At 37.7% G+C, this 27,147-nt stretch overlaps 1 protein-coding gene across 2 annotated transcripts in view; it reads right to left on the bottom strand.

Annotated features, from left to right (window-relative positions):
• Positions 1-27,147, bottom strand: part of LOC130103166 (kelch-like protein 29) — a 305,231-nt gene that overhangs the window by 183,476 nt on the left and 94,608 nt on the right. For both annotated transcript variants that reach the window (XM_056269368.1, XM_056269369.1), the window contains one exon: positions 11,323-11,619. In XM_056269368.1, the coding sequence (XP_056125343.1) occupies positions 11,323-11,589 (267 nt within the window). In that variant the 5' untranslated portion in view covers positions 11,590-11,619. The remainder of the gene's footprint in view (positions 1-11,322; positions 11,620-27,147) is intronic.

Below are 27,147 nucleotides of genomic sequence, written 5' to 3'. Positions count from 1 at the left end.
CAATTCATCAATGAATCATTCAGAGATCTTTTGTGAACTGGATCAACTGAACGGATCCGATTCTAAAGAATGATTCGTTCACAGATGTGACATCACAACTTCTCTTTCAAAGATTTTCAATAACTTTCATTTTGGTCTATTCCTCACACAAAACATTATAAGGCCACGGAACTCTTGGAATTTAGCATACAAGTCTTTGTGCATCTATTCTGAAGCTTAAAGCCTTCAGTCCCAAATCAATGTGATAGCATGGAAAAGAGTGACCACAGACACAAACCAACACACCAGAGAGTGAATTACAACATACTTTTCATTTTTGGGGGTTACTATCGCTTTAAGCTCAAGTGCAATTTCCATTGGAGTGATTCCTCTATGAAACCTCATGCTCGGAATTAGCTTTAAAAATGTAGCAGTTTAACTGCATAATTCTATGGGTTCATAAAGAAATCTTTTCCAACACATTTCTCAAATGAAATCATCTCAATGACAACACTTTACAGTAAAGGTTGCAAGTCAACCAAAGTTCACGTCTCCCTGCTGAGCAGCCCTTGGCTTAGAGACACTTTGCTTCCATCATTCATTCATTTTCTGCTTCACGCTACAGCTGGTCTCTCTCTCTCTCTCTGAATAAGCACACTGTAGTATACAACACCCTGAAATGTGTGAGGGAAGTTAAAGTCTTGGAGTTTGCCACTCGCATTAATATGAATTGCTCCACACATCATTTTGCATACATTTTCCCTCGCTCATGTTGTGAAGACTGTATGTTTATTCAGCTTTGAGATATAGCCTTTCAATGAATCCGCTGATAAATCAGTGCAAAAGTATTAGAAAACATTGAAATGGCAAAAGTGAATTTGAATTTCATAGAAACATGTTGGAAGCAGTTGGGGCCAATTGGATTTGGCACAGGCAAAAGTAAAAGTGCTTTTCCAAAATGGAACTACAAAACAACTAAATGTACATTTTCTTAAGGAAATGCCAGAGCTTGCAAGAGCAACATAGCATAAAAGTTATTGAATGATTCTTTAGTTTTTTTAAGTGCCCCTATTATGGTATTTCAAATATTTCCTTTTATGCAGTGTGTAATATAGCTGTTTGTGAACAAACATTCTGCAAAGTTGTAAAGTCGAAAGTGCACGATAAATAAAGTTATTGTCTCCTAACGCCCGTGAACAACTTGACCAGCCCTCAAACGTCATTTGACTGACGACTGCTTCTCAAATCTCGGAGTTCAATTTGGGATTTAAAAAACGCTTGCTCTTGAATGATGGGTCAGTACGTCAGTTTATTTAGACCAGCTTGCTCGTCAGAATCACAACCTGTTAGTATGATTAATTATTGATGTATATATTTTCTACCGGGTGTTACGTTGTTACAAAATACGTTGTTTTGTGTTTTATATTTTGTAAGTTTCCAGCTAACCGGCTAACTCACGTTATTACTGCCTTACTGAAATACTTCTGCAAATCAGCTGTGGGCCACTATTAACTATAACCGTCTATTAATGCAGATTGTCTGTCGTTCTCCCTACTTTGAGTAAAGCTAAAGAATGAGCAAGATTTGTTTTACCAACGTTTATGTTACATCAGTCATTCACGATAGTGCTGGGCTAATGTGTACCTCAAACTGAGTAACGTTAGTGTATCACTGAGAAACGTCCTGTTCATGTCGTCCTTGCGATGGAGGTTCAGATTGAAAAACTAGTTCTTCCGAAGCTTCATCATCGGACTCACGCTCAGCTTGATGAAAGGAGGGATTTATGGTGCGTTCATGTGCTATGGTAATTATGGTAAATACCAAAAGCCGACGTGGAAAATGCACATGAACACCCCCTCATGTGGTATTTTCCACTGGGGAGCTCGTAGAATATTTTGATGCACGAGTTCGCTGAGATGAGATAACTTTTGACCTTTTCAAAATGGCGGAGAGCAACACGAGAGTCGTGAATGGTACAAATATGTACTATTTATGATCTAGAAAATATACAGCATATTATTTACCGTTTGAGTTTTGATAAATCATTTTCTTGCTGTAGCAGATGACTTAAGCAATCTAAAATAGTTTTAGCTAAATAACAGGTCTTGATCTCCATCTTTTTACCACATTACGACAACAAAAGCACTTGAACGCAACACACTGGTAAATACCAGTTCACAAGTGGAAAATATCATATTTTCCATAGCACGTGAACGCACCATTAGAGAGACGGATTCATCTGTCGAGTTGTTTGAGAATCATTTAAAAATGTGGTGATGTGCTATCTATATTATGCGAAAATGTTTTTTTTTTACCTTCGATGTATGTAAACCTGTTGTAGGAGACCTCCAAAACAAAATTAGGAGCCTTTAAAATAGCATAATAGGGGCACTTTAATCAAAATAGGCTATATCGAAGCACCAAAATATTTTGAGAAATGTTGGTAACCAAACAGTTATGGTCAGGGACCCTTAACTTCTTTAGTATCTAAAGGAAAAGAAAAACACACATTATATATATATATATATATATATATATATATATATATATATATATATATATACATACACATATCAATGAATAATATTATTATACTATTAATTCATTCAACATCTCTCTTATCGGTGTTTTGTATATGAAGCCACTGTTCTTTATGCTTAATTGCTTCATCAGGCTTATGTGAAAGGTCAGTTTTTGCTGACACAAAAATGAAGACATCTCACCATATGAAATCATGACCGATAACCCTTGAAGAGAGATATAAACATTTTAATCATAGCCGTGAGGATTATCATTCGGCAAGGGCATTTACACACACACACACACTGGATTTCTGAAGCATTTCTGAAAAATTCATAATGACATCCCCCTCTGGATGAATCCAATCATGTACTTCTGCTAAAAGAAAGAAGAGCGATATTCTGTGGATTCTAAAATAATATATTGGATCTTGACCTCTGCAAAAAGGTATTGGGTCTCATGTGTGAATATTGTGTAAGCACAAATGGGTTTTGTAAGGAATAATTAAAGAATTCAAGATTCAATTATTCCACTTAAGCTACGGTTATAAAAAGCACATGTCTATTAAACATCATTATCTCAAGACGTTTTACACTTTTTCAACCTTACAGACGTCACTGATTAAGTATCCTGCTCAAAATAGCCCCAAACCCACTGTTAATCAATTAGTTGAGAAAAACATTGCAAAGTGATACAGAACTGCAGTGCCATCAACAAACCTGTCACGAAGGATTGGAAATGAATCAACATCCCCAGAACTGCTGTCAACCAATCAGAATCAAGAATTCAAACAATGCTGTAAACAAACGTAATCAGCACAAATGGCTGCATGTGTGTCATGCCCCAGAAGAGAATGAAATTGCTTTCGCCAAACAGAAAACACTTGCTTTCCATCAATTTGCGATGTGCAAATGGATCTGACCAGCACTGCGAGATGACCCGGGTTAACCCGTGATTCATGCATTTAACTGATAATGGAGAAGGAAACAGACTCAGGCTGTGTGTGATGGTTGGTCTCTTGGTAGATAATCTCGTAGTAGCCTAATGTTTCTTGCAATGTAGCATAACTGCAGAGATTGTACAATTTTATCAGCTATCAGATGATAATACTTCACATTTTCAGTATGCCGAATATCAACTGGAGTGATACAGATCATAGAAAGTCTTCTGCAAGTTTATGTGTGGTTTTGCCTTATGGATTTTGTACTAATCATGCTATATATCATGATTTATATTTAGCCGTTCTCATTCTATTGCCTGATTAGGATGAACCTCTTGGTTGTATTCCTCATATGTAAATTGCTTTGGATAAAAGTGTTTTCTTTATAAATAATTAAATATACACTACCATTCAAAAGTTTAGTGTCAGCAAGAAATTAATACTTTTATTCAGCAAGGAAACATTAGAATGATCTAAAGCGACAGTAGAGACATTTATGATGGTTTCTATTTGAAATAAATGAAATTTATATTCATCAAAGAATCCTAAAAAAAAAATTATGTTATCAGGCCATCCTTAAAAATATTTTGGTTTGCAGTAACAGCAAAAAAAAAAAAAAAAGGGTCGGTAGGTAGGTCTATATATATTTTCTTTCAAGATTCAATGTAAAAAAAAAAGGATAATTTTGGTCATGGTGATTAGGTCGGTATGAATTTAAACAAATTTGCATATCGTGACGTCACTGACTGGGTCTTCAACCCCCATGCCTTCGGGCGCACCATTGCGAACCTCATTCTGATACAGGTTATAGACCACAAACAATTTGAAATCTTTGTAAAAAAAAAAAAATATTTATTGCATTAATTCCAGCTGCATTCATTTGGAAAAAAATAGGCAGAATCAAAAGAAAAAAAGGAGCCACTAGATTTCAATGAAAGTGGATTTTCAGAGGGAAACAAATAAATTAAAATGACTAATCTCACCAGCGCCGCGCCGACCAATAAAACAGCGCGTTTGGCACCATTCGTTTACATTTGACCCATACTGTTACAAGCCCCCTTTCTGGTCTAGGCGCATTGTAGGAAACTATAGGCCGATTAAGTAGTCCTGACATATTATGGAATGGTCGATTTTCTTTTGTGCAATTTAGTACATTTCGGTATGGGATGTGCTGTTTTATTGGTCAGCGCGGCGCTGGTGAGATTAATTCGCGCCGCTCTGACCATTGGCTGGCGCAAGCAAACACTTCTCCTGCGCTGTCGAGTCTGTCGCGCTCGCGCGTCTCGGTCCATTGAGCCACGCAGATTACAAGTCAGCGCAGCGCGAACTCTGTAACACACCGCGCCGTTTCGTCCCCCTTTCGGTGTGTTTGGCTTCCCACACTTATGTGTGTTTGTTTGTCAGAGCCTGCAGTTGCTGTGTGACGCGCGTTCGCGGTGGGCATGTCATGACGAGCTGGACGGGCTCCGAGAAAAGGCCGTTAACATCGATTCCCTATTTGACCATTAAGAATTTCGAATAATGAGCGACTAAATGTAGGCTCATACAGACGTATTTCACAAGCAGCCGCGCCGCAGCCATCATCACCGAGCGCGAACCATTGACAGTGAATGAAACGAAGCGAACGCACAGGCCATAGTGTGACATGCGTAATGGTGTAAACATAATCATAATAGATGACGCCACGGGTTTTTATTTAAAAGAAAGAACGTAGCCTACGCAATTTATATTCACAATACTTACTATAATAAATGTATATTATTTTATTGCATTTGTATTAGTTGTTTGAAGAGTAAAAAAAAAATCGGTCGGTCTTAATGCAAGTTTACAACCGGCAAGTCGGTCGGACTAAAAGGGGAAAAAAATAAATAATTGGGTCGGTCCTAATTTGACAGGGTCGGTCGGGTTACGGCAAACAAGAATATTTTTAAGCATGGCCTCACGGTTTTCACAACAAACTGTTTTCAACATAGATAATAATCAGAAATGTTTTTGAGCAGCAAATCATCACATTAGAATGATTTCTGAAGGATCATGTGACACTGAAGACTGGAGTAATGATGCTGAAAATTCAGCTTTACATCACAGGAAAAAATTACATTTAAAATATATTCAAATAGAAAACAGTTCTTTTAAATTGTAATCATATTTTACATTACTAGTGTTTTTACTGTACTTTTCATCAAGTAAATGCAGCCTTGGTGAGCCAGAAGAGACTTTAAAGTAAAAAATGATTGTGATTTTAACGGTAAAAGACGCGGTAAAACGGTAAAAATGCTACGGTGCAAAACTGTTAATTGGTTAACAGAAAGTTTCCTTACTATATACGGTAAATAACTGTGATAGATCTAATGGTACATTTAATGTAATTTTACTGTAAAATACCGTTAGATTTACAGTTTTTGGAAGTGAAAAAGACCAACTCATTGTATGATTTACAGTGAAAAACCGTAAATTGACATTCCCACAATTCCCTGCGTGACACTTCACATTTGATGTATTTTTGTTGAAATAACTATGTTTCTTCATAGTTTTGTTCTAATCAGTTATGTACATTAGGGTTTTATGTTACATGTAATGTTGTTAAATGAGTGTTTATTGCATTGTTTAAATTTCATGTATGTTACCATGATGGTGTTTAATGTTTGTGTGAATGACACTGTGCAGCTTCTATATAATAATATTAATTTTCTTGTGGAAGAGCTGCTTGTGATGAGCTTTGATTGATCGCGCGACTCTCATCACTGCTGTGATTGGTGGTTTTCAGTGTATTACAATGGTACAAAACAGATTTTAATTCTTCAATGTATCGATAAATTAACATTATATCAGATAATAAAATACGGTTTATTACTGTAAATTTTAAGTTAAGTCTGTAAAACCAATAACGTTGCTACCATATTTTTGACGGTAAAGTTCTGGCAACCACAGCTGCCGGTATTTTACCGTAAAAATTGTGTTTTATTTTTTACAGTGAATTGGTTTACATGGTATAATCAGTTTTGTTAGTTTTAACAGGTTCTGCCAATTAATTGTGGGTTTCCTCCACTGTGGCATATCTCTCTCTCTCTCTCTCTCTGTGTGTGTGTGTGTGTGTGTGTGTGTGTGTGTGTTGCACCCATTATTGACGGCCTGCATCATTTCCGCATCATCTCACTGGTCAACAGCTTTAAGATGGGTTCATCACAGTAACTACACAACGCTCAGAAGCAGATGCATTGACAGCTGCAACAACATCTTGTCACTGAGCATTCAATCATTTGTTAGCAACACCCACACAGAAAATGTTGAGCATGCATTTGTGCGCCAGCAAAATAGCCAAAGTTTTGTGCTTCAAATAGTGGGATCAATCTACAGTTTCTTCAGGGATGGTAAATAAAAGATGTTCTGTATCAGATTGGAGTAGGCTTTACAAGAAAATACAATTTCAGTCTTTCGACATCACAATTTAATGTTTAATTCAACATGTTACTTGCCATTTGTGAAATTTACCCAAAGTGAAAATTCAAAATTCTAGTTTCAAAGTAAATACTACACAAATGTTTTTTTTTGTTTTTATTCAGCGTACATTATGAAAAATACCATGGTGCAGGGATGGAAAAACTATAGTAATTTGGTAAATTCAAAGAATGCCGCGGTACATTTCCAAAAAAACATGGTAAAACACTTTCATTTGATGGTCCCCATAGACTATCTGTTAACTATAAGTACATGTCAACTAACTCTCATTAGAGTATAAGTAGAGTATTAATAGACTGTCTACTTAATATCTGCTAACAGTCATTCTAACTTTCCAAGTATCAATTACCCTAACGATACTAATACTCAACTAATACTCTAATGAAAGTTAGTTGACATGTATGTGCAGTGTTACTTATAGTCAACAGAATGTCTAAAGGGGACGATCAAAATAAAGTGTAACCCTTTTTAGTAGTAATGTATGTAAATATTTAGTGTGTCAATTGCGGAAATCTAAACAGGCTCTAATAAACTTTCCCAAGCTCTCATGGAATAATGAAAAAAGGCTCTGTCAGCGGCTGTGGATTTGCGGTTATGCTCGAGGGAATAAATAAATAAACAAAGGCATTACAAACAAAATTAATTACAAGAGGAGGCGAGTAAATAAGCTTCCACACCTCTAGTTCAATTAAGAGTCGTTTGTTCGTTTTGAAGTGTCGTTAGTCATGAAAGACAGTTCAGGCAGATGGGCTTCTTAAAGTTACAGTAGTCGCTTCATTTATTGTTAGTTGCATAGAGTTTGTCACAAAAAGACGTGTGAGGCAACATGAGGGTCCCTCTCCATCTCGCTAATTAGATACCGATCTGTCTTTCATACACACACAAGACCGTAGATCAGCCAGACAAGCTCAATCACACGCCTCATACCTGTCAAGGTTAAAAACAAACACATTCCCAGATAAATATGCACCATTCAGAGTCATTAACTACACACACACACAGACACAATTTGCCTTATTAGACAGTCATGTCATTACCAAGGAGAGACGCTATTGCTCTCTGCTGTTAGATAAAAACTTCTCGTTCCTTCTCATCTCTTTCTGCTGCCTTTGCTTTTATATTTATCTGAATAGCATCTATGAGCTGGACCGTGAGCCGAACAACATGGAGACTTTGATGACGGATGACAGAGAAAGTGGCGGTCCCTCAAGACTCTACCGTGTGCTGATGAGTTTCCTTCAGGCAATAATTAAAGAAATCTGAGGTAAACACATTCCCTCCAGTGCTGGGAACTAACTAACTAAAAGTAGCAACGCTACTAACTTAAAAGGGAAGTGCTGTCATTATTTTACTCTCTCATGTCGTTTCCAAACCTGTTTGCTGTTATTTTTTCCCAGAGAAAACAGAAGTTTCAAGACATTTTTAAAGTATTTTGAAGAACACAGAAGTGTTTTTCTGTGTAGACTACTATACAAAAGTTTGGCTGCATTTATTTGGTCCAAAATACAGTAAAATCAGTAATATTATGAAATATTATTACAATTTAATATAGCAGTTTTCTATTTGAACATATGAATGGACTTTTGATCAAGAGAAAAGGACCCAAGGTCTATGGGACCAAGGACCTGGGCCAAGGCCAATACCTGGAATTTTGACTCTTTAAATTCTGTATAGTGTTGCCATTGACTGTTTGACTCTGAAGAAGACGCATGTGCGTCGAAACGTTGGTCTTTTTGCACTAATAAATTTATTAAAACGTTCTGTGCTCCGGTCCTGCTCCTTGGTCCCATAGACCTTGGGTCCTTTTCTCAAGATTGTTGTGTCCTGTTCCGAGAGCACAGGCTAGGCTGAGGCGCAAGTGATTCCTTTTTACTGTTGGACTTTTGATCAATTTAATACATGCGTATTGAAAAAAAAAAAATTTCCTTTAGAAAAGCTGTATAGCTCCTATTCTATAGAGCAGAGTCTAAGACGCCAGAAGGGACATTTCGTCACAAAATGCTGCAATGCTGTTTTTCACAGACTATTGAGCCGCTTCAGGGCTGATTCACACAGAATGGCTTTTTCCATTCCACTGCGCTACTTTACATTGTTTTCCAATGTAAAAAAAAAAAAAGCATTCTGTGTGAATGGCCCTTTTACCTGTCAGTTATAATCAAAACTTAGTAACAATGAAACACGCTCTACTAAAACATCCTACGTATCAACTCATTCAGACAGTTCATGAAAATGAATCAGTTCAAAAAGGGACAATTCACTGATTCGAGAAGTCTCCTTTTCAGTTAAACACTGCTGCTCATCATGGTTTCGGCATTTTCTAAAGTTTCTTACAAGAATTTTTTTTTTGCATTTAGTAGGGATGCACGACATATCGGCCACCATATCGGTATCGACCCGATAAGTAAATTAGACCGACGTATTAAAGCCGATAATGTATTATTTTCTTCAGCTAAAACAGGTCAGATGCGCACTTTGGAATCATATTGGAATCACTTTGAAAAGTAAAATACAGTTATGTATTACATGTGCAGCTTTATTTACTTTTTGATAAAGGAATTTGGAGTGAAAAATTCATTTTAAAGTTAAGGAATCTTACACTGGTTCACTATAGGCTACTGTATTGTATATGTTTGACTTATGTTGGATGCTTGGGACATGGCTTTTAATGGTGAGACTTTTGTTTTTTTGTAATCAGGCTCTCAAAAAATATATATCAAATTTTGGATTTAGATTTATCGGCCAATATATCGGTTATTGGCTTTATCGTAATTATCCATGAAAATTTTCATATTGGCCCATCCCTATTTAGCGTAAAGTTGTTCAAAACTGTTCAAAACTTTAATGACAAAATATATATACAGTATATATATATATATATATATATATATATATATATATATATATATATATAAAAATTAGGATTTATATTTTTCGGCCAATATATCGGTTATCGGCTTTATCAGAATTATCAGCGAAAACTTTCATATTGGCCCATCCCTAGTATTTAGCGTAAAGTTGTTCAAAACTGTTCAAAACTTTAATGACACAAAAAAAACTAAATTTGGATTTTGATTTATCGGCCAATATATCGTTATCGGCTTTATCGGAATTATCAGTGGAAATATTAATTTTGGTGCATCCCTAGTATTTAGCATAAAGTAGTTCAAAATCGTTCAAAACTTTAATGACAAAAAAAATATATATATAAAAATGTGGATTTAGATTTATCGACCAATATATCGGTTATCGGCTTTATCGGAATTATCAGCGAAAATGTTCATATTGGTGCATCCCAAGTATTTTGGGTAATATGTTCAAAACTTGACATCATAATTAATTAAGATTCATTCAGTCAAAAACCGTCATTGTTTCTGAACCAGAGAAACACTAATCTGATTAAACAATATAATCTGAAAGTTTATTTTGTAGCGTAGATAAATACTTTTTACAAAAAGAGTTTTTAGATGAAAACACTTTGTTTTATTCCGTATGCTAAACATGCATCACAGGGACACGTCAAAGTCAAAGCAGAACTCTGCGGTCAGCGTCCAACCGTTGGCGTTCGCCCACAGAGTTACTGTTAATACAACCTGCATAATGCTAAAGCATTTTGTTTGATACTCACAAAGCTTGCTGGTCACAGAAGTCCCACGGAATTCACTCAAGCGAAAAAGTTCAAACAAAAAGCGCCGATGTGAGATGACAGTAGCTGTAGTGTGAGATGCCAAGATTTTGAGCCCGGATTGCTCCCTGAAGTGGGCTTCAAGCGAGGTAGAGAAAATCTGGCAAGCCCATCTGCTGGGAGACTCTACTGACTGAAACCAAGAGAAATTACCCTGAAAACTACTGCGCACACCTCCAGCGACTCACTATACTAATGCAAAAGTGCCGTATACCACAGCAAACATCCCTTATTAGCCATTAACCAGAGACTCCGTGACCTCAAGTGAACAATACTTTCAAAATGTGTACGTTTTGTGGGTCTTGGCGAAGACGAACAAAGGTCACGTCAATCATGTCATTATCAGAGCGTGGGCTGCAACAGCCGCATGGCAAGTAGCTAGTAAACTGTCTTTATGCATGAAATCTAAGTGAAACAGAAGCTAATCTGATTAAACGCCATGAAGAGTGAAACAACAGTTCATGCTTTTCTCGTTCCTTGAACTAATTCTCCAGAATGGCATTCATCTCGACTCAAATAGCAAGCTGACGCCTTTTATTTCTTGCCCACAACAGACTTGACAGAGCCACGGGCTCTAGCTTAATTCGGCCCATTGCTCAGAGTTTCTCATTTGCATAATGAAAGAGGAAAATTAGCGAGGAGAAGAAGAGCTGGGACCAAATGAAGCAATCTGGCAGCGTGAGCGAAATGGAAATGCAAGTGATTTGGATGCGGATTTCGCCCCCTCGTTTGCAGCGTATACCTTCACAACAGGTGCCGTGGCGGATGAAGGGGGTCCCGAGCGCTTGGCGGCGAGGTCGTTGCTGGCCGTCGTCACGGCGATGGTCACGGGGGTGGGCAGGAGGGATGGGATGACCGGGAGTGGGAGGAGCCCTGGACGGTTGTTGCCGTTGGCCACGGGAGGGGAGCAGGTGCTGTTGCCCACACCATTGTGAAGGCCGCTGGTTCGGTCACGACGATCCCAGGGGCCTCGATAGTCTCTCTCAAAGCGGTGGTGGTGTCGTGACATCACTTCCTCTTAGAGGATACGTGGCGCTGTCTGCAACAGAGAACACAGAGAGGGCGATAGCATTGATTATACCCTGTCAAAACACAGATAGAAATAGAATGCAGGAAACAAATCGAGCTTCTTGGCAGGTTTGACGTGCAACACAACAAAAGTTGCTGCAATCATCTCAATATCCAAAGGCATCGCTTCAGCTGCGAGCAAAAAATAACATTTAATACTGATATGAGTTCTGGCATATGACTGAGTACAGCTCCTTTGTGTTCGGACAAACAGTTCAAGACATCTTTGGTCACTCTTCAGACTGACTAAAGAAAGATTTTTTTTTTACTTTACATTTTTCAACCTCTATAAATAAATAAATAAGATTTTTAAAACAATTAATTGAATAAATAAAACGAAATAAAACATTCCAATTAAATAAACTAGAATAAAACAAAACTGAGATTAAATTAATTAGATTAATTAATTTAATAAATAAACAAATAAATAATATAATAAGAATATTAAAATAATATAATAAATAACCTAACAAATAAGAGTAAATAAAAACGAAATAAAAAAATCGATTTTAAAATTGAAATTGAATTAATTGAGAAAATAAAACAAAATAATAATTTAATCAAATAAACAACCTAACAAATACAAGTAAATAAAAACTTAATTTAAAAGGGGGAAAAAAATGATTGATTAAATGAATGAATGAATGAACGTATAATAAACAAACGAACAAATAAATAAATACATTTAAAAAAAAAAAAAAATTATATCACTCTTAAAATAAGTATTGTTTTAAACTATGATAACCTATAAAAAGATAAAGAGAAAACTTAAATTTATTGCAAGAAAACTATTTCAAACAATTTGTTTTACAAAAATTATGCCTATCCTTCTGTTGCAGCTTAACTTCCATTTTAGTCTGATTTAAAAATAACATGTGCGAGCCTTTAATACAGACAAACGTGTTCGCATATGATGCACGCATATGAAGCACATGCAGATGGCTGCTTTGTTTTCACACATGAAAAATAGCCCATCTACTTATTATAATTCAGACTCTGCCAGCTTTTATAAGAGGAAAAATGTGTTTATTTACAGGACCCACAAGGAAAAACACAAGTTTACAGGAAAACTTGCCATCTTCCAGATGGTTAAGAGATCCGTCCAACTATCCTTAGTGTTCTTAATGAGTAAACTTGTACAGCTCCAAGGCCTCATGATTTTAATTAATCTAATCAGCAGTTTTATTGAGCTTTATTGCTGATAGCTGTGCAGGACACGATATGAGAAAACAATGAACCAGCAGCGGTTTGGCTTTAGCGCTGCGCTGGAGACTGTGCTAACCTCATTTTACGTTATTTGCAGTGTCTTCTTTATCTTGTCGTCATCCTCTACACACATCCTCATGTAATAACTCGGGAGACCTGAGGTTGAGACTGGCGTTATTCCTTTCTCTCTTTGTACGTGTGGGAACAGATTAAGCTGTTAGTAAAATAAGCCACTTTTGGCCGGTCTGCTGTTCTGCAACAAATTCAGGATTTATTGTGCCTTGGCTAGCTGTTTTATATTGGAGTCAGCTAAACAAGACAGAAGTGTGGAATGAGGTTTAGCAGGACTGTTGATCAGTACTGTGGCTTTTGACCAAAAAGAGTAGACTACACAGCATGAGCTAGAAGTAATCATGAAATATATATACGTCTATTAATATTAGCTTATCAATATGGAAGGGAATCGTAAGGAATGAAAAAATTGTTGTTGCAAAAGGAACGTGCCATTCAAATTAGTAAAAACTAAATAGTTTCAGTGGCGTTGGTCCCGGAAGTATTTTTCCCATTCGTTTCTCCCATATGGATTTTCAGGAAGTCTTCGTTAAAGGGATAGTTCACTTTGAAATACATTTTTGGTATGTTTTAGCTTACCTCAAGGGCATCCAAGGTGTAGGTGTCTTTGTTTCCGCAGTAGTTTCAATTTTGATATTTTTAGGTCAAACCGTTCTTGTCTGTCAGTCATATAATGCAGGTCTATGGTCACCACCTCAAAGAGCATGCACAGAGAAGTCCAAATTAAACATGATATAATGACTCGTAAATGTAAGTACACATTGATGGCCTAAGACATGAAACGAGCGGTTTGTGTGAGAAAACGAACAGTATTTATATCGTTTTTACCTCTTGTAAACACAGCCACGTCCAAGTGATCTGAGGGCGCGGGCGCTTCGGTCTTTTCCGGAAAGTGCCGGAAGTGATCTCTCGCGCGTGTAGGTCACTCATTGTTTACACAGAACAGAGATTGTAGGTAAGACGGCTAATTAAAATGGTACTAATTTGTGCTTATCCGGTATGTTTAAACCATCGTTAAAAAAAAAAAAAAAAAAAAAAAAAAATTGTATGAGTGACGTACACACGCGAGAGATCACTTCCGGCGCTTGCCGGAAAAGACCGAAGCGCCCGCGCCCGCGCCCGCGCGCCCGCTAACCCTAACCTAAAAATATCAAAATTGAAACTACTGCGGAAACAAAGACACCTACATCTTGGATGCCCTTGAGGTAAGCTAAAACATACTGTTACTTTAAATGATGTACATACATTCTATATATACATATCACCATCATCTCTTCTGCCGCAGAACTCATAAAAAACAAGTCAAACATCCTCCTAACATGCACACTATACATTCGTCACTAATTTGCTTTAGCTGTCAAAGCCACTCTATTCTTCTTGTTACGCTGTGTCTGTATATTTCCCATGATTCAATAGATATAAGATGCTGCAAAAATAAAATAATAATAATTTAAAGAACAATTCCAGAAATAACACTGGTCTGGTGACAGAGAGCAGCCCGCTATTCACAACACATGACTGCATTTCTACAGCAAATGAGATCTTGAATCTATGCCTTTTAATTACACTAAACTAAACACACATATATAAAGCACACACAAATGGAGTACAGTACCCACTAATGACACCACCGCCATAATTGCATTGCAGGCTAAAACAACACATTAATAATTCATGGCTAACAGATTGACACAGACGCCTCTAACACTGTAGATTCACACTAGACACATGTATATCATATATGTGCGTTTCCTTGCCATATTCTACATGCAATGCACTGAAAAGCAGAACAGAAAAATGAGTATCAGCTTTTGAAAAATTGGGAGCTGCACATCATATCTGAGGTGTAGTGCATTGCTGATGGAGATATTTTAAGTTATTTTGTCCAAATTAGCCATCTATTTGATATTTTTTCCTGTGATTTATCTGTGATTAAATCCTTTTTTCTTGAAGGGTAAATCTGATGGGCTACAGCAGTTGAAATGGGCATTTTATCAGCAAAGCATTTCTTTCAGATCACAATAAAGCAGTTGACCTGGAAAAACCAACTCACACAGCGTATTTACACTGACAAACTACAGCAGCTCTGGCTTATTTTCAGTCTGCTGTGCACACGAATCAACATTCACATGTGATCCGCTGTTGATCCACTGTCCTCTGTGTAAACACGAAGTATACTTGCAGCTTCATATGGGTGGCCGCAGTGTAAAAACTGCTCTAGATAGGCAAAATTAACCATAATATAATTGTCTCATAAAGCTGTGAGCAATGGAAAACCCTGAAACCCCAGCTTTGACATCAAATCAAATGAATTAAACATAACTCTTATAAAGCTACAAAAGTTATTCAGTCAAGAGCAATGAGTGATTTTCTCTTTGTCTATTGTTGTTTGATTAACATTAAGCACACAGACGGAAGCAGGTTTATTAGGCTGCTGTCACTTTAAGAGCTGCACGGATCCAATATACTGTTACATTTGAGATATTTCGATATATCGTGCAGCCCTACTGCGCAGACATTGGTTTTAATCCTATGTCTCGTAGTTTCGTAAACACATTTGAATCAAGGTAAAAGAAATCCAGTTAGTATAAGAAAGAGAGAGAGACGGAAAGAAGACCTATTCTAATATAGAATTGACTGACATTTCAATTGTAAACATGTAATGCTTTTAATGGGGCGATGGAGGCAGAATAAGGCAGGCGAGTGTATTATTTTCTTGGACTGAATGCCATTAGTGAAGGAATGAAGGAAAACAGAGAGAAACGGAGAAGAGGGGATATCATTCAGTACTGAACAGTATATGAATGTGTAAAATTAAAAAAATAATAAATAATACATTAAAGCAGCAATGGGACTAATTAACCCAAAATAAAACTCTTAAAGTTGGTCAAAAGCAAAACAGAAGTTCAGGTACTGGCCAGATCAAGATCGAATCAAAGAAAGAGTGATGGAAAGGATGAGGAGAGAGAAATGAGATGACTCACAGGGGAGAGAGGGAGGGAGAGGAGAGAGAGAGAGAGAGAGAGAGAGAGAGAGAGAGAGAGAGAGAGAGAGAGAGAGAGAGAGAGAGAGAGAGAGAGAGAGAGAGAGAGAGAGAGAGAGAGAGAGAGAGAGAGAGAGAGAGAGAGAGAGAGAGAGAGAGAGAGAGAGAAACAGGAATATATGAAGTGTGAGTCAGGCAGCGAGTGAGACAGAGCAGTGAGAAGACAAAACATACAGCACATTCAGTGGATATCAGTGTCTGAATCTAAAACGAATGACTCTGACGAGTCGGTTCTTTTCAGTGAGCAAACAAAAACGAAACCACTGCAGGGTCCCACTTTATATTAAGTGGCATTTAATTTACAATGTACTTATTGTGTTCATGTTGTATTGTAAAACACTTTTGCTACTATGAGGTGTGATACGGGTAAGGTTAGGGGCAGGTGTGGTGGTATGCCTGGGTTAAGGGTGGGTTAAGATGTAAGGGAAGGGTTAACAGTGTAATTGCATGCAGGTATTTTCAAAATATAAGTACAAATGTAAAAACATATATGTAGATAATAAGTCCATTGTATCAAATTATTAAATTGTATTTATTTATTATTAATTTCAATGCAAGTACATAGTACTTAAAGCCACTTCATTTAAAGTGGGACCGTTTTTTTTTTTCAGTGAATTAAAAAAATCATAGTGCAATTACAGAACAAAATGACTCAAATGAGCCAGTTATTTTATGTGAATCAAATGCATACAGCCTAAATTTTTTTTTTTTTACTGCATTTATATAGCGCTTTCACAGACCCAATGCCACCAAAGCGCTTTACAATTTGCCTCACATTCACCCATTCACTCACTCATTCATACACGACGGGCGACGGCAGCCATGCAAGGCGCCATCCAGCTCGTCAGGAGCAGCTGGGGTTAGGTGTCTTGCTCATGGACACCTCGACACTTGGTCAGGTGGAACCGAGGATTGAACCACCAACCTTCCGGTTTGTAGACAACCCACATGAACCACTGAGCCACTGCCGCCCATACAGCCTAATTAATGTAATCTGATTCCTGAATGAATGACTCTAATGAATTGGTTCTTTATTGAATCAAAAACATACACCACAACCAGTCCAGTACAACTGATTCCCAAATAATGTGTCGGTTCTTTTCAGGGAATTAAAAAAGTAACACACTGCCTAGAACCAGTGCAGTCCAATTACAAAAAAAATATATTTTTCAGTTATTTTATTTGAATCAAATGGATACAGCACGATTAATGTAGTCTGATTCAAAAGTATATGATTCTAATGAGTCGGCTCTTTTCGTGAACTCACAGAAAACACAGCGAAACCAGTGCAGTCCAATTACAGAAAAATAATTATGAGTAAGCATTTTCTGTGAATTAAAAACGTACAATACCATCAGTACATATATGATTCCCAAATAAATGACTTTAATGTGACGACAAAGTTGATTTGATTTTCAGTGAATAAAAAAAAAAAAACATCCAATACAATCAGTGAAGTCTGACTTGAATGAACTAATTGAATTAGTTGGTTAACATACAGTAAGTATGTACAATAAAGGCTGATTATCAATCAAAAAGTCATTTTTTTGTAAGTATAAACATATATCATGTATTTCTAAAAGAAAAATAATAGTACAAAAAATACTGTTCATCGAACCGTTAAGGAACCTGGACTCAAAAAACTTTACGATTCCCTTGGCCAAGAAAGATAGAAAAAGTGAGACAGGCGATACAACAGACAGGCAGACTGAGAGAGAGAGAGACAGATAATGAGAGTCAGACTGTTGAGAGTGACGGAGACAATATTTGAGTGAGACAGGCACTGAGAGAATAAAACAGGCATGAGAGAGTGAGACAGACAACAAAGGAGTAAGACAGTGCAGCAGGCAGTGAGAGTGAGACACACAGACGGGCAGAACCTCAATACTTGACACTCCGGCTCTGTCAGTGCAGCTCCTGTCATCTGATGCTTTTTTTTCTCTCTCTCTCTCACAGATGCTGAGGGATTGTGAAAGGGAAGCACAGAGCGCTACAGTTTTTTAGGAAAAGAAACCCTTGAAACCGCTCCCTTCAAAGCCCAGAATCCTGACGACTGGAGCCAACGCTGTTCTTCAACAGACTCATACTGGAGCGAGAGAGCACAGCTCGATGAGTCCTGTGCATTGTGCATCCCGCGAGCTAAAAAACCCCAAACACGAGCTACACGTTAAAAAAACCCAGCGAAAGATTTACTGAAACACACACGCTCGTGATTCACCACTGCCAGCAATACGCCAGGACAACACACGGCACTGTGAGTGCATTTTAAAGAATCGCAGAGCCTGTCAGTACAGAAACAGCCAGGGGCGGCCGATGAGCACTATCTTTAATTCCCCGTCTCAAGCTGAGGTAAGCTGTACTCTTTGGAGGGAGAGAGAAAGAGAGAAAAATGCACTAATAAAATAGAGGTGTAGAGGCAATTCTGATCATTAACACTATCTCTGACAGCCCCGCGATTCACTCCGCATGTCTATTTTTAGAAGAACTTGGAAAGGCCATGGAGCAGGAGCAACTTAATTGAAGCGTGAGAGGAAGAATAAACTGCGGTACAATACAAAAACAGAAAAAGAACGAGAGGAAGGGAGAAAGAGAAAAGTCTGCATCAGACAAACAGCAATATAAAACATCACCTGCCTCCTTTAATTTATGAAGACTACAGCTGTTAATATATATATATATATATATATATATATATATATATATATATATATATATATCATATATGTCATATACACATCATATACACTCACCGGCCACTTTATTAGGTACACCTGTCCAACTGCTCGTTAACACTTAATTTCTAAGCAGCCAATCACATGGCGGCAACTCAGTGCATTTAGGCATGTAGACATGGTCAAGACAATCTCCTGCAGTTCAAACCGAGCATCAGTATGGGGAAGAAAGTTGATTTGAGTGACTTTGAACGTGGCATGATTGTTGGTGCCAGAAGGGCTGGTCTGAGGTTTTCAGAAACTGCTAATCTACTGGGATTTTCACGCACAACCATCTCTAGGGTTTACAGAGAATGGTCCGAAAAAGAAAAAACATCCAGTGAGCGGCAGTTCTGTGGGCGGAAATGCCTTGTTGATGCCAGAGGTCAGAGGAGAATGGCCAGACTGGTTCGAGCTGATAGAAGGGCAACAGTGACTGAAATAACCACTCGTTACAACCGAGGTATGCAGCAAAGCATTTGTGAAGCCACAACACGCACAACCTTGAGGCGGATGGGCTACAACAGCAGAAGACTCCACCGGGTACCACTCATCTCCACTACAAATAGGAAAAAGAGGCTACAATTTGCAAGAGCTCACCAAAATTGAACAGTTGAAGACTGGAAAAATGTTGCCTGGTCTGATGAGTCTCGATTTCTGTTGAGACATTCAGATGTTAGAGTCAGAATTTGGCGTAAACAGAATGAGAACATGGAACCATCATGCCTTGTTACCACTGTGCAGGCTGGTGGTGGTGGTGTAATGGTGTGGGGGATGTTTTCCTGGCACACTTTAGGCCCCTTAGTGCCAATTGGGCATCGTTTAAATGCCACGGCCTACCTGAGCATTGTTTCTGACCATGTCCATCCCTTTATGGCCACCATGTACCCATCCTCTGATGGCTACTTCCACCATGTCACAAAGCTCTAATCATTTCAAATTGGTTTCTTGAACATGACAATGAGTTCACTGTACTAAAATGGCCTCCACAGTCACCAGATCTCAACCCAATAGAGCATCTTTGGGATGTGGTGGAACGGGAGATTCGCATCATGGATGTGCAGCCGACAAATCTGCGGCAACTGTGTGATGCCATCATGTCAATATGGACCAAAGTCCCTGAGGAATGCTTCCAGCACCTTGTTGAATCTATGCCACGAAGAATTGAGGCAGTTCTGAAGGCAAAAGGGGGTCCAACCCGTTACTAGCATGGGGTACCTAATAAAGTGGCCGGTGAGTGTATGTCATATACACATATATAATATTGTGTATATGACAATTTATCAACAATTCTTTGGTGAATAGAAGGTTCATAACAACTGCATTTTTTTGAAATATAAATCTTTTGTGTCAATATAAATGTCTACTGGGCAACGATTAATCGCATCTAAAATAAAAGTTTGTGTTATATATATATATACATAGACATATAGTGGAGTTTTAAAGGTGCTTTCATAATATCTATTTAATACACAATCAGTCACTTGGAGGCTTTACCTAGCAAATACTGATAAACTGTGATTAATTAATTGCCATCCTAAATTTGATTCATTTCTAATCAATTGACAGCCAAATAAAACCATTGTCAATCAAACAGAAGTAGTCCGGTCGGGCACAGAGACAGACTGCTTTTACATCCACTTTGGATTGATTCACGCACATATTCATGACCCGACAGGGTCATTTTAATCAAAATAACACCTGACACTTTAAAGAGACCCATTACGGGACGTTAGAAGTGCAATACATTTTATTGACTTACTGTCATGCAAGATTCCACTTCCAAATAGTGAAAGACAGAAAGAATGGTCTTGTTTAAACCTGTATCATCTCCTGTGAGCCATACTGGTGATGTGGGGTTTGTCTTGTGTTGGTTACTTACTCTCCATAAACAACTAAATGAACCAAAGTGACGTTTGACACACACTAACACACACCAGGATCGCAGGCCTGAAAATCATCAAATTCTGACATTGACTGAATGTGTAAACAGGGCCAGTCTGCAGTTGCGTAACACATTGGCATCGGTATTGAACGTAGATATTCAGCTTTTCCCAAGGCACAAGGGACAGCTGCATTTCAGAGATTATCCTATACGGAAAAAATAAACTGATAAACTGACTATAAAACTGATTGTTCCGGCTGTAAAATGTGATTGGATGAGCCAAGTGAGAGGACGTCGTAAAATACTGGATATACACACACTTGTCAGTGTGCATCAGTTCTTTACTGATTTGTGGCAAGTTACTTGGTGGAAGAATAGCTTAGTGTGATTTTTATTGGTGCCTTTTAACATACTGTGGAAGACAGTGATTTTACCATAGATAAAGAAAGTGTTCACCCAAAACCAGTCATCATTTACTTACTATCATGCTGTTTTGTACCTCCGAGAAAAATCTATAAAGAATATAGTCCCTAGAGCAGCTGGGAGCAGACATCAGTTATGTCACTGATGTTGCACATGCACTATGGTGGCAGAAAAACAGTGGTAACAAGCGGAGGAAAACTGAATAAGGATGTGAGAATTGGACCCCAAAAAAAGATGGGACAATTTTTATACAATACCGTGATGTGAAAAATGCATGCGTCATTAAACGGACAAGCTGGACAGATCAACTCTGCAATTATTAGCCAACTATTACAGCATGAATTTGATGTAAACAACAGATCTACATAATATTCACATTTGCAGTTGCACAGAGGCATAAATGTATTTGCCCTACAGTTACAGCATGAAATATTTAAAGCTATAAAAAAAAATCTCTCAGAACTGAAAGTTTATAACTAAAGTCAGAATTGCAGGATGTAAACTCGCAATTCTGAGAAAAAAAAAACACAATATCAAGTTTATATGTAGCAATTCTGATATCTCTTCTCAGAATTGTGAGATATAAACTCAGAACTGTCAGATATAAACACACAACTTCCTTTTTTTTATTCAGTGGCTTCCATTACTACTACAGAACTGTCATGTTCCGGTACCAGGTAGACTGGTAGCAGAACAAAATGGTCTATGAGTTGCATCAAATATTTTTTTTACTTACGAATTTCTATCTTTTTTTGTTGTTGGACAGTGTGAATCAACATTCTGGAAAACATATCAATTTGGATTCTACCTGAATAGAAAGTCTGTTACACTTTATTTTAAGGTGACGTAGTTACATTGTACTGATTCAAATAAGTAGGCTACTGAGTAATATTAATTAACTACATGGACTTACTGTAGAGTTATGGTTAGGGTTAGTCAACTAATAACTACTGCTATTACTATAGCAAATACATAACATGTAACTATGTCACCTTAGTGTTACCGAAAGTCATACAGGTTTGGAACGACATGAGGGTGATTAAATAATGACAGAAGTTTTATTTTTTGGCAAACCCTTCCTTTAAATTGTAATACTCATGTCAGCATTAGAACTTATTTAATTTTCCATTTGGTCTGAGCATTTTTGAGCCAAACAATTTGTATAAGCCTCCAATAATCCTTGCTTTGTTGTATTTTTTTAAATCTGTTCATGATACAAAACGCTGTGCGTTTTCAAAGGACTCATGCAACAGGGCAAGCATCGGTTATTGGAACACATACATCAAGACAAAATGAGGTGTGTATTTTGAAACCTCTGCAAATGACATTCCTTATTCATATTATATAAATCTCTCTGAAATATTTTAGACGCAAGAATCCTACCAAATGAAATTGCTTTAGAAAACAAAAAGAAACTCTGCAGACATGTTCCCATGAGCAAATGCAAACTTATACTTATTTAAGGAAAAGATCTGCAAACAGTAGTCAAAGAGATCAAACTTTCTCCCTGATGTGAGAATCTGTCATCACCTCCAACTCTCATCAGAACACATTCAGAGACAATGCAAAGAAAACAAACAGACATGCAGACTCTTTAAAGAGACATTCATTTATATTACAAGTATGATGGCATGTACACTCACCTAAAGGATTATTAGGAACACCATACTAATACTGTGTTTGACCCCCTTTCGCCTTCAGAACTGCCTTAATTCTACGCGGCATTGATTCAACAAGGTGCTGAAAGCATTCTTTAGAAATGTTGGCCCATATTGATAGGATAGCATCTTGCAGTTGATGGAGATTTGTGGGATGCACATCCAGGGCACGAAGCTCCTGTTCCACCACATCCCAAAGATGCTCTATTGGGTTGAGATCTGGTGACTGTGGGGGGCATTTTAGTACAGTGAACTCATTGTCATGTTCAAGAAACCAATTTGAAATGATTCGAGCTTTGTGACATGGTGCATTATCCTGCTGGAAGTAGCCATCAGAGGATGGGTACATGGTGGCCATAAAGGGATGGACATGTTCAGAAACAATGCTCAGGTAGGCCATGGCATTTAAACGATGCCCAATTGGCACTAAGGGGCCTAAAGTGTGCCAAGAAAACATCCCCCACATCATTACACCACCACCACCAGCCTGCACAGTGGTAACAAGGCATGATGGATCCATGTTCTCATTCTGTTTACGCCAAATTCTGACTCTACCATCTGAATGTCTCAACAGAAATCGAGACTCATCAGACCAGGCAACATTTTTCCAGTCTTCAACTGTCCAATTTGGTGAGCTCTTGCAAATTGTAGCCTGTTTTTCCTATTTGTAGTGGAGATGAGTGGTACCCAGTGGGGTCTTCTGCTGTTGTAGCCCATCCGCCTCAAGGTTGAGCGTGTTGTGGCTTCACAAATGCTTTGCTGCATACCTCGGTTGTAACGAGTGGTTATTTCAGTCAAAGTTGCTCTTCTATCAGCTTGAATCAGTCGGCCCATTCTCCTCTGACCTCTAGCATCAACAAGGCATTTTCGCCCACAGGACTGCCGCATACTGGATGTTTTTCCCTTTTCACACCATTTTTTGTAAACCCTAGAAAAGGTTGTGCGTGAAAATCCCAGTAACTGAGCAGATTGTGAAATATGTCTGGCACCAACAACCATGCAACGCTCAAAATTGCTTAAATCACCTTTCTTTCCCATTCTGACATTCAGTTTGGAGTTCAGGAGATTGTCTTGAACAGGACCACACCCCTAAATGCATTGAAGCAACTGCCATGTGATTGGTTGATTAGATAATTGCATTAATGAGAAATTGAACAGGTGTTCCTAATAATCCTTTAGGTGAGTGTATAATGGGGTGGTATATTACCGGTTAAGACACAATTAACCGGTGGAAATTTGGAGTATCGTCTCTATCGCGGTTATGCTCGCGTGACGTTGCTGTGCTACGCGGACACGAAAGCTTATCGTTTGCATGCGTTTTTTAAGCATTGCGGTTTAAAAACAGGTGATTGTAAACTGTTTAAGCAGCGCAAGACGACTCATTTCAGTATATGATAAAGCCGCTGCTCAAAGCCTGTGAGTGCTTTTTGCCGCCTAGTTGGGCTTGAATGGTTAAATACACATACCTATGTGAAATTTATATATACCTATACCACAGTAATTTATGTCTTAACCCTCTGGGGTCGGCGGTCTCGCCGGCGATACCAGCTCACTTTTTTCCTTATCAGTGCAAAAGAGACTCAAATTACTCTGTTGATTTTGATCTTACATATAAGTGTTGTACATCATTCGATCCTGTTAAGTTTGTATTTTTTTGTGGAACCTCACAATAAAAACAAAGTGTTGTGCTTTTCGCCTAATAAAGAAAAATAAACATGATGCGCGTTCTGCGTTCTCTCTGTCAGTGAAGTCTATTCTGAAACGCGTCCGAAAAATGAACTGTAACTCTGCAAATTCTCAGTCAAACAGGTATACAGGCACACAGGCATGAAGCCAGAATTATCTTCTTTTAAATAAAGTAATTTATATAAAAAACTAATTTTCTCATTTTATGTAATCAGTACGAAAAGAGAGAGATGATAGTCGTTCTCGTCTCAGGTCATTAAAGTTAATTTGACCACGCCCACGGAGCGCGCGCTCTATTCAAACACAAATGTTCTGAGGCGATCCACGCCCACATCAGCTGGATAACCCACCGAAAGAGACTCAGATTTACGACGCTGTGAGGAATAATACTATCTTAATAATAATCCTGGAAAAAATTACCTCAGAAGTGCAGGTAGTTTCATTTGGAGGAGCAACGGATCCAGCTGAGAAATAGGTACATTCTTTATTTTCAAGTGCTTTGTTCTAATCGCGATATGGAATAGTGTCTGTAAACAAAAAGACTGTTTGAATATGAATCGCATTTTTGTGTGTGAATGAATGAACAGCTTTTACCCAACTATATTCCAATACTGAGATGAGTAAAAATCGACTGAAATATGTTGAAATAAAATATTTTTGTATAAGCAACGTATTAAACTGCAAATTAACATTTATATGTCCTAATCATAAAAACGATATGTTACATATGAAAGACAAGATGTCGTTTTTACTGTAAAATACTGTACTGTACTGTAAAATACTGTAAATTTGATATTATACCATTTGCAAGCACAATTTGAAAAATTAATAAATAATTGGAACTGTGAACCAATTTTGTATTATATAGGCCTATATATATATATATATATATATATACATATTAGGGGTGTAACGATACACGTATTCGTATTGAACCGTTCGGTACGAGGCTTTCGGTTCGGTTTTCGGTACGCATTTTTGAACCGAACGGTTCGTTGGACCATTTTTCCTGCCGACCAAAATTTCGTTATTTCAAATGTAGGTGCGTCGCGCGTGGCAAGCGTGCTCATAATGTAAGAGACGCTGGCGTGACCACAACATTGCCCAACATCAAATGGCTAATGTAAGCGGAACGAAACCACTCGTTATTGTCTGGTTGACGGACCGTTTATCAGTTTGGGCCAATGCAGCGCGAGCCGATCTTAATCATCAGCACTGTTACAGCCAAAACCAGTAAATAAAGCATTTGAATTCGCCACTGAAGTAATGACATCGCTGCGAGATCTAGTGAGAAGCATTCACATTTCTCCGTTATTAACGGATCAAACAGCGCTGACGTGGAAACCAGGAAGAAACATTGTGCCATGAATGAACTATCCAGTGTCCACAGATCAGCAACATTCACCATGGGTTTACTGTAGTAACACTACTAACCATTGGAGTGTGGCAGGAATAGTAGGCTATAATGCTTTCAAGTAACATCATTTTGACATTATGAATACAATGGACCACTTGCACTGAACTTTGTGACGCACTTCCGTTTGGAAACAATACATATCACTTATTTCCGGTTATGTTTACTCTCAATGTACTGTGGTCAATGAGTTGAACAAACGCCAACTAAAAAAAGTGTCTATAATAATATTTTATATTTTGGACTTTTTTATTGACAGAAGAAAGGATGATCTGATGTTTACTCTGTGCAGAATTTTCAAAACTCATCGGAACATTAAGTTTAATCCAATCCAAGCCATTCTGAGAAAGCTGCGGCTGTTAAAAGCACGCCATTATTTCACCACAGGGTGTCAGTGTTCGTCTAAACTAGTGACCGCGACGCTGAAATGTGTGAGAACAGATGAATAACATCAGTACGAACCACGAACATTTATTTATTTGGATTAAATATTGTAATCATTCAGTGTCATTTTTCAATGTCAATCGTTTTACTATTTACATGTTCATGCCCAAATTGCTTATTTAATATTCAAAGAAGTTGACTGTCATTCTCCTCTACGCTGCGTGCGGTTCTGATCCATGGTTCTGATCGTAGGCACCTCGAGTATTCATTCATTCAACTATTTTAAAAAGACAGGAATAAAGCACCAATGCACACAAGAAATACTTTTTATTAGTCAAATTCATTAAAAAATGTGAACTCAACAGGTATAGAATATAAGTAGGCTAAGAGAAAAATACTGTTAATGAGAAGACATAGGACTGCTGCAGGTTAGTGAATAAATATATATTTATTGTTCAGAATGTAACAGTTGGGAAGAAAATATATTTATAGGAACATTTCAGCAGGCTCAAGATAATTAATACAGAGATCATTATTCAATGTTTTAATCAATTGGCATCCATAAAACGTAGTGATAATCTGCATTCGTGCGATGAACACTCTAACCGGAAACTCCCGATATGTAATAAGTAGAACGCGGAAGTAGTTATGCAAGCAGTGCTTTGCTGCCCTCAAATGTTAATTTGAACTAAAATAAACATTTGTTTATAACTACAATATTACATTTCATTTTGTCCAAGGAGCTGTTTTGTTTTATAAGCTCCTAAGAAAAGTCAAGTCCATCATTACTCCATCATTGCTCAAAGAAAAAAAAATATCATACTTTATGATGTTAGATTTAATAAAAATATAATTAAAAAAATTAAATCAAGGAAATTTCTCTGGCATTTCTTTCTTTTTGCTGTATCGGAAACGTACCGAATCGTACCGTACCGAACCGAACCGTGACACAAGTGTACCGTACCGAACCGAACCGTGACACAAGTGTACCGTACCGAACCGAACCGAACCGTGACA

The sequence above is a fragment of the Rhinichthys klamathensis genome, unplaced genomic scaffold (genome assembly GCF_029890125.1).
Source record: "Rhinichthys klamathensis goyatoka isolate OS25496 unplaced genomic scaffold, OSU_Roscu_1.1 h1tg000281l_1, whole genome shotgun sequence".
Lineage (NCBI taxonomy): Eukaryota > Metazoa > Chordata > Actinopteri > Cypriniformes > Leuciscidae > Rhinichthys > Rhinichthys klamathensis.
The sequence above is the reverse complement of the archived record's forward strand: the minus strand, read 5'-3'. Positions and strand labels throughout refer to the sequence as shown.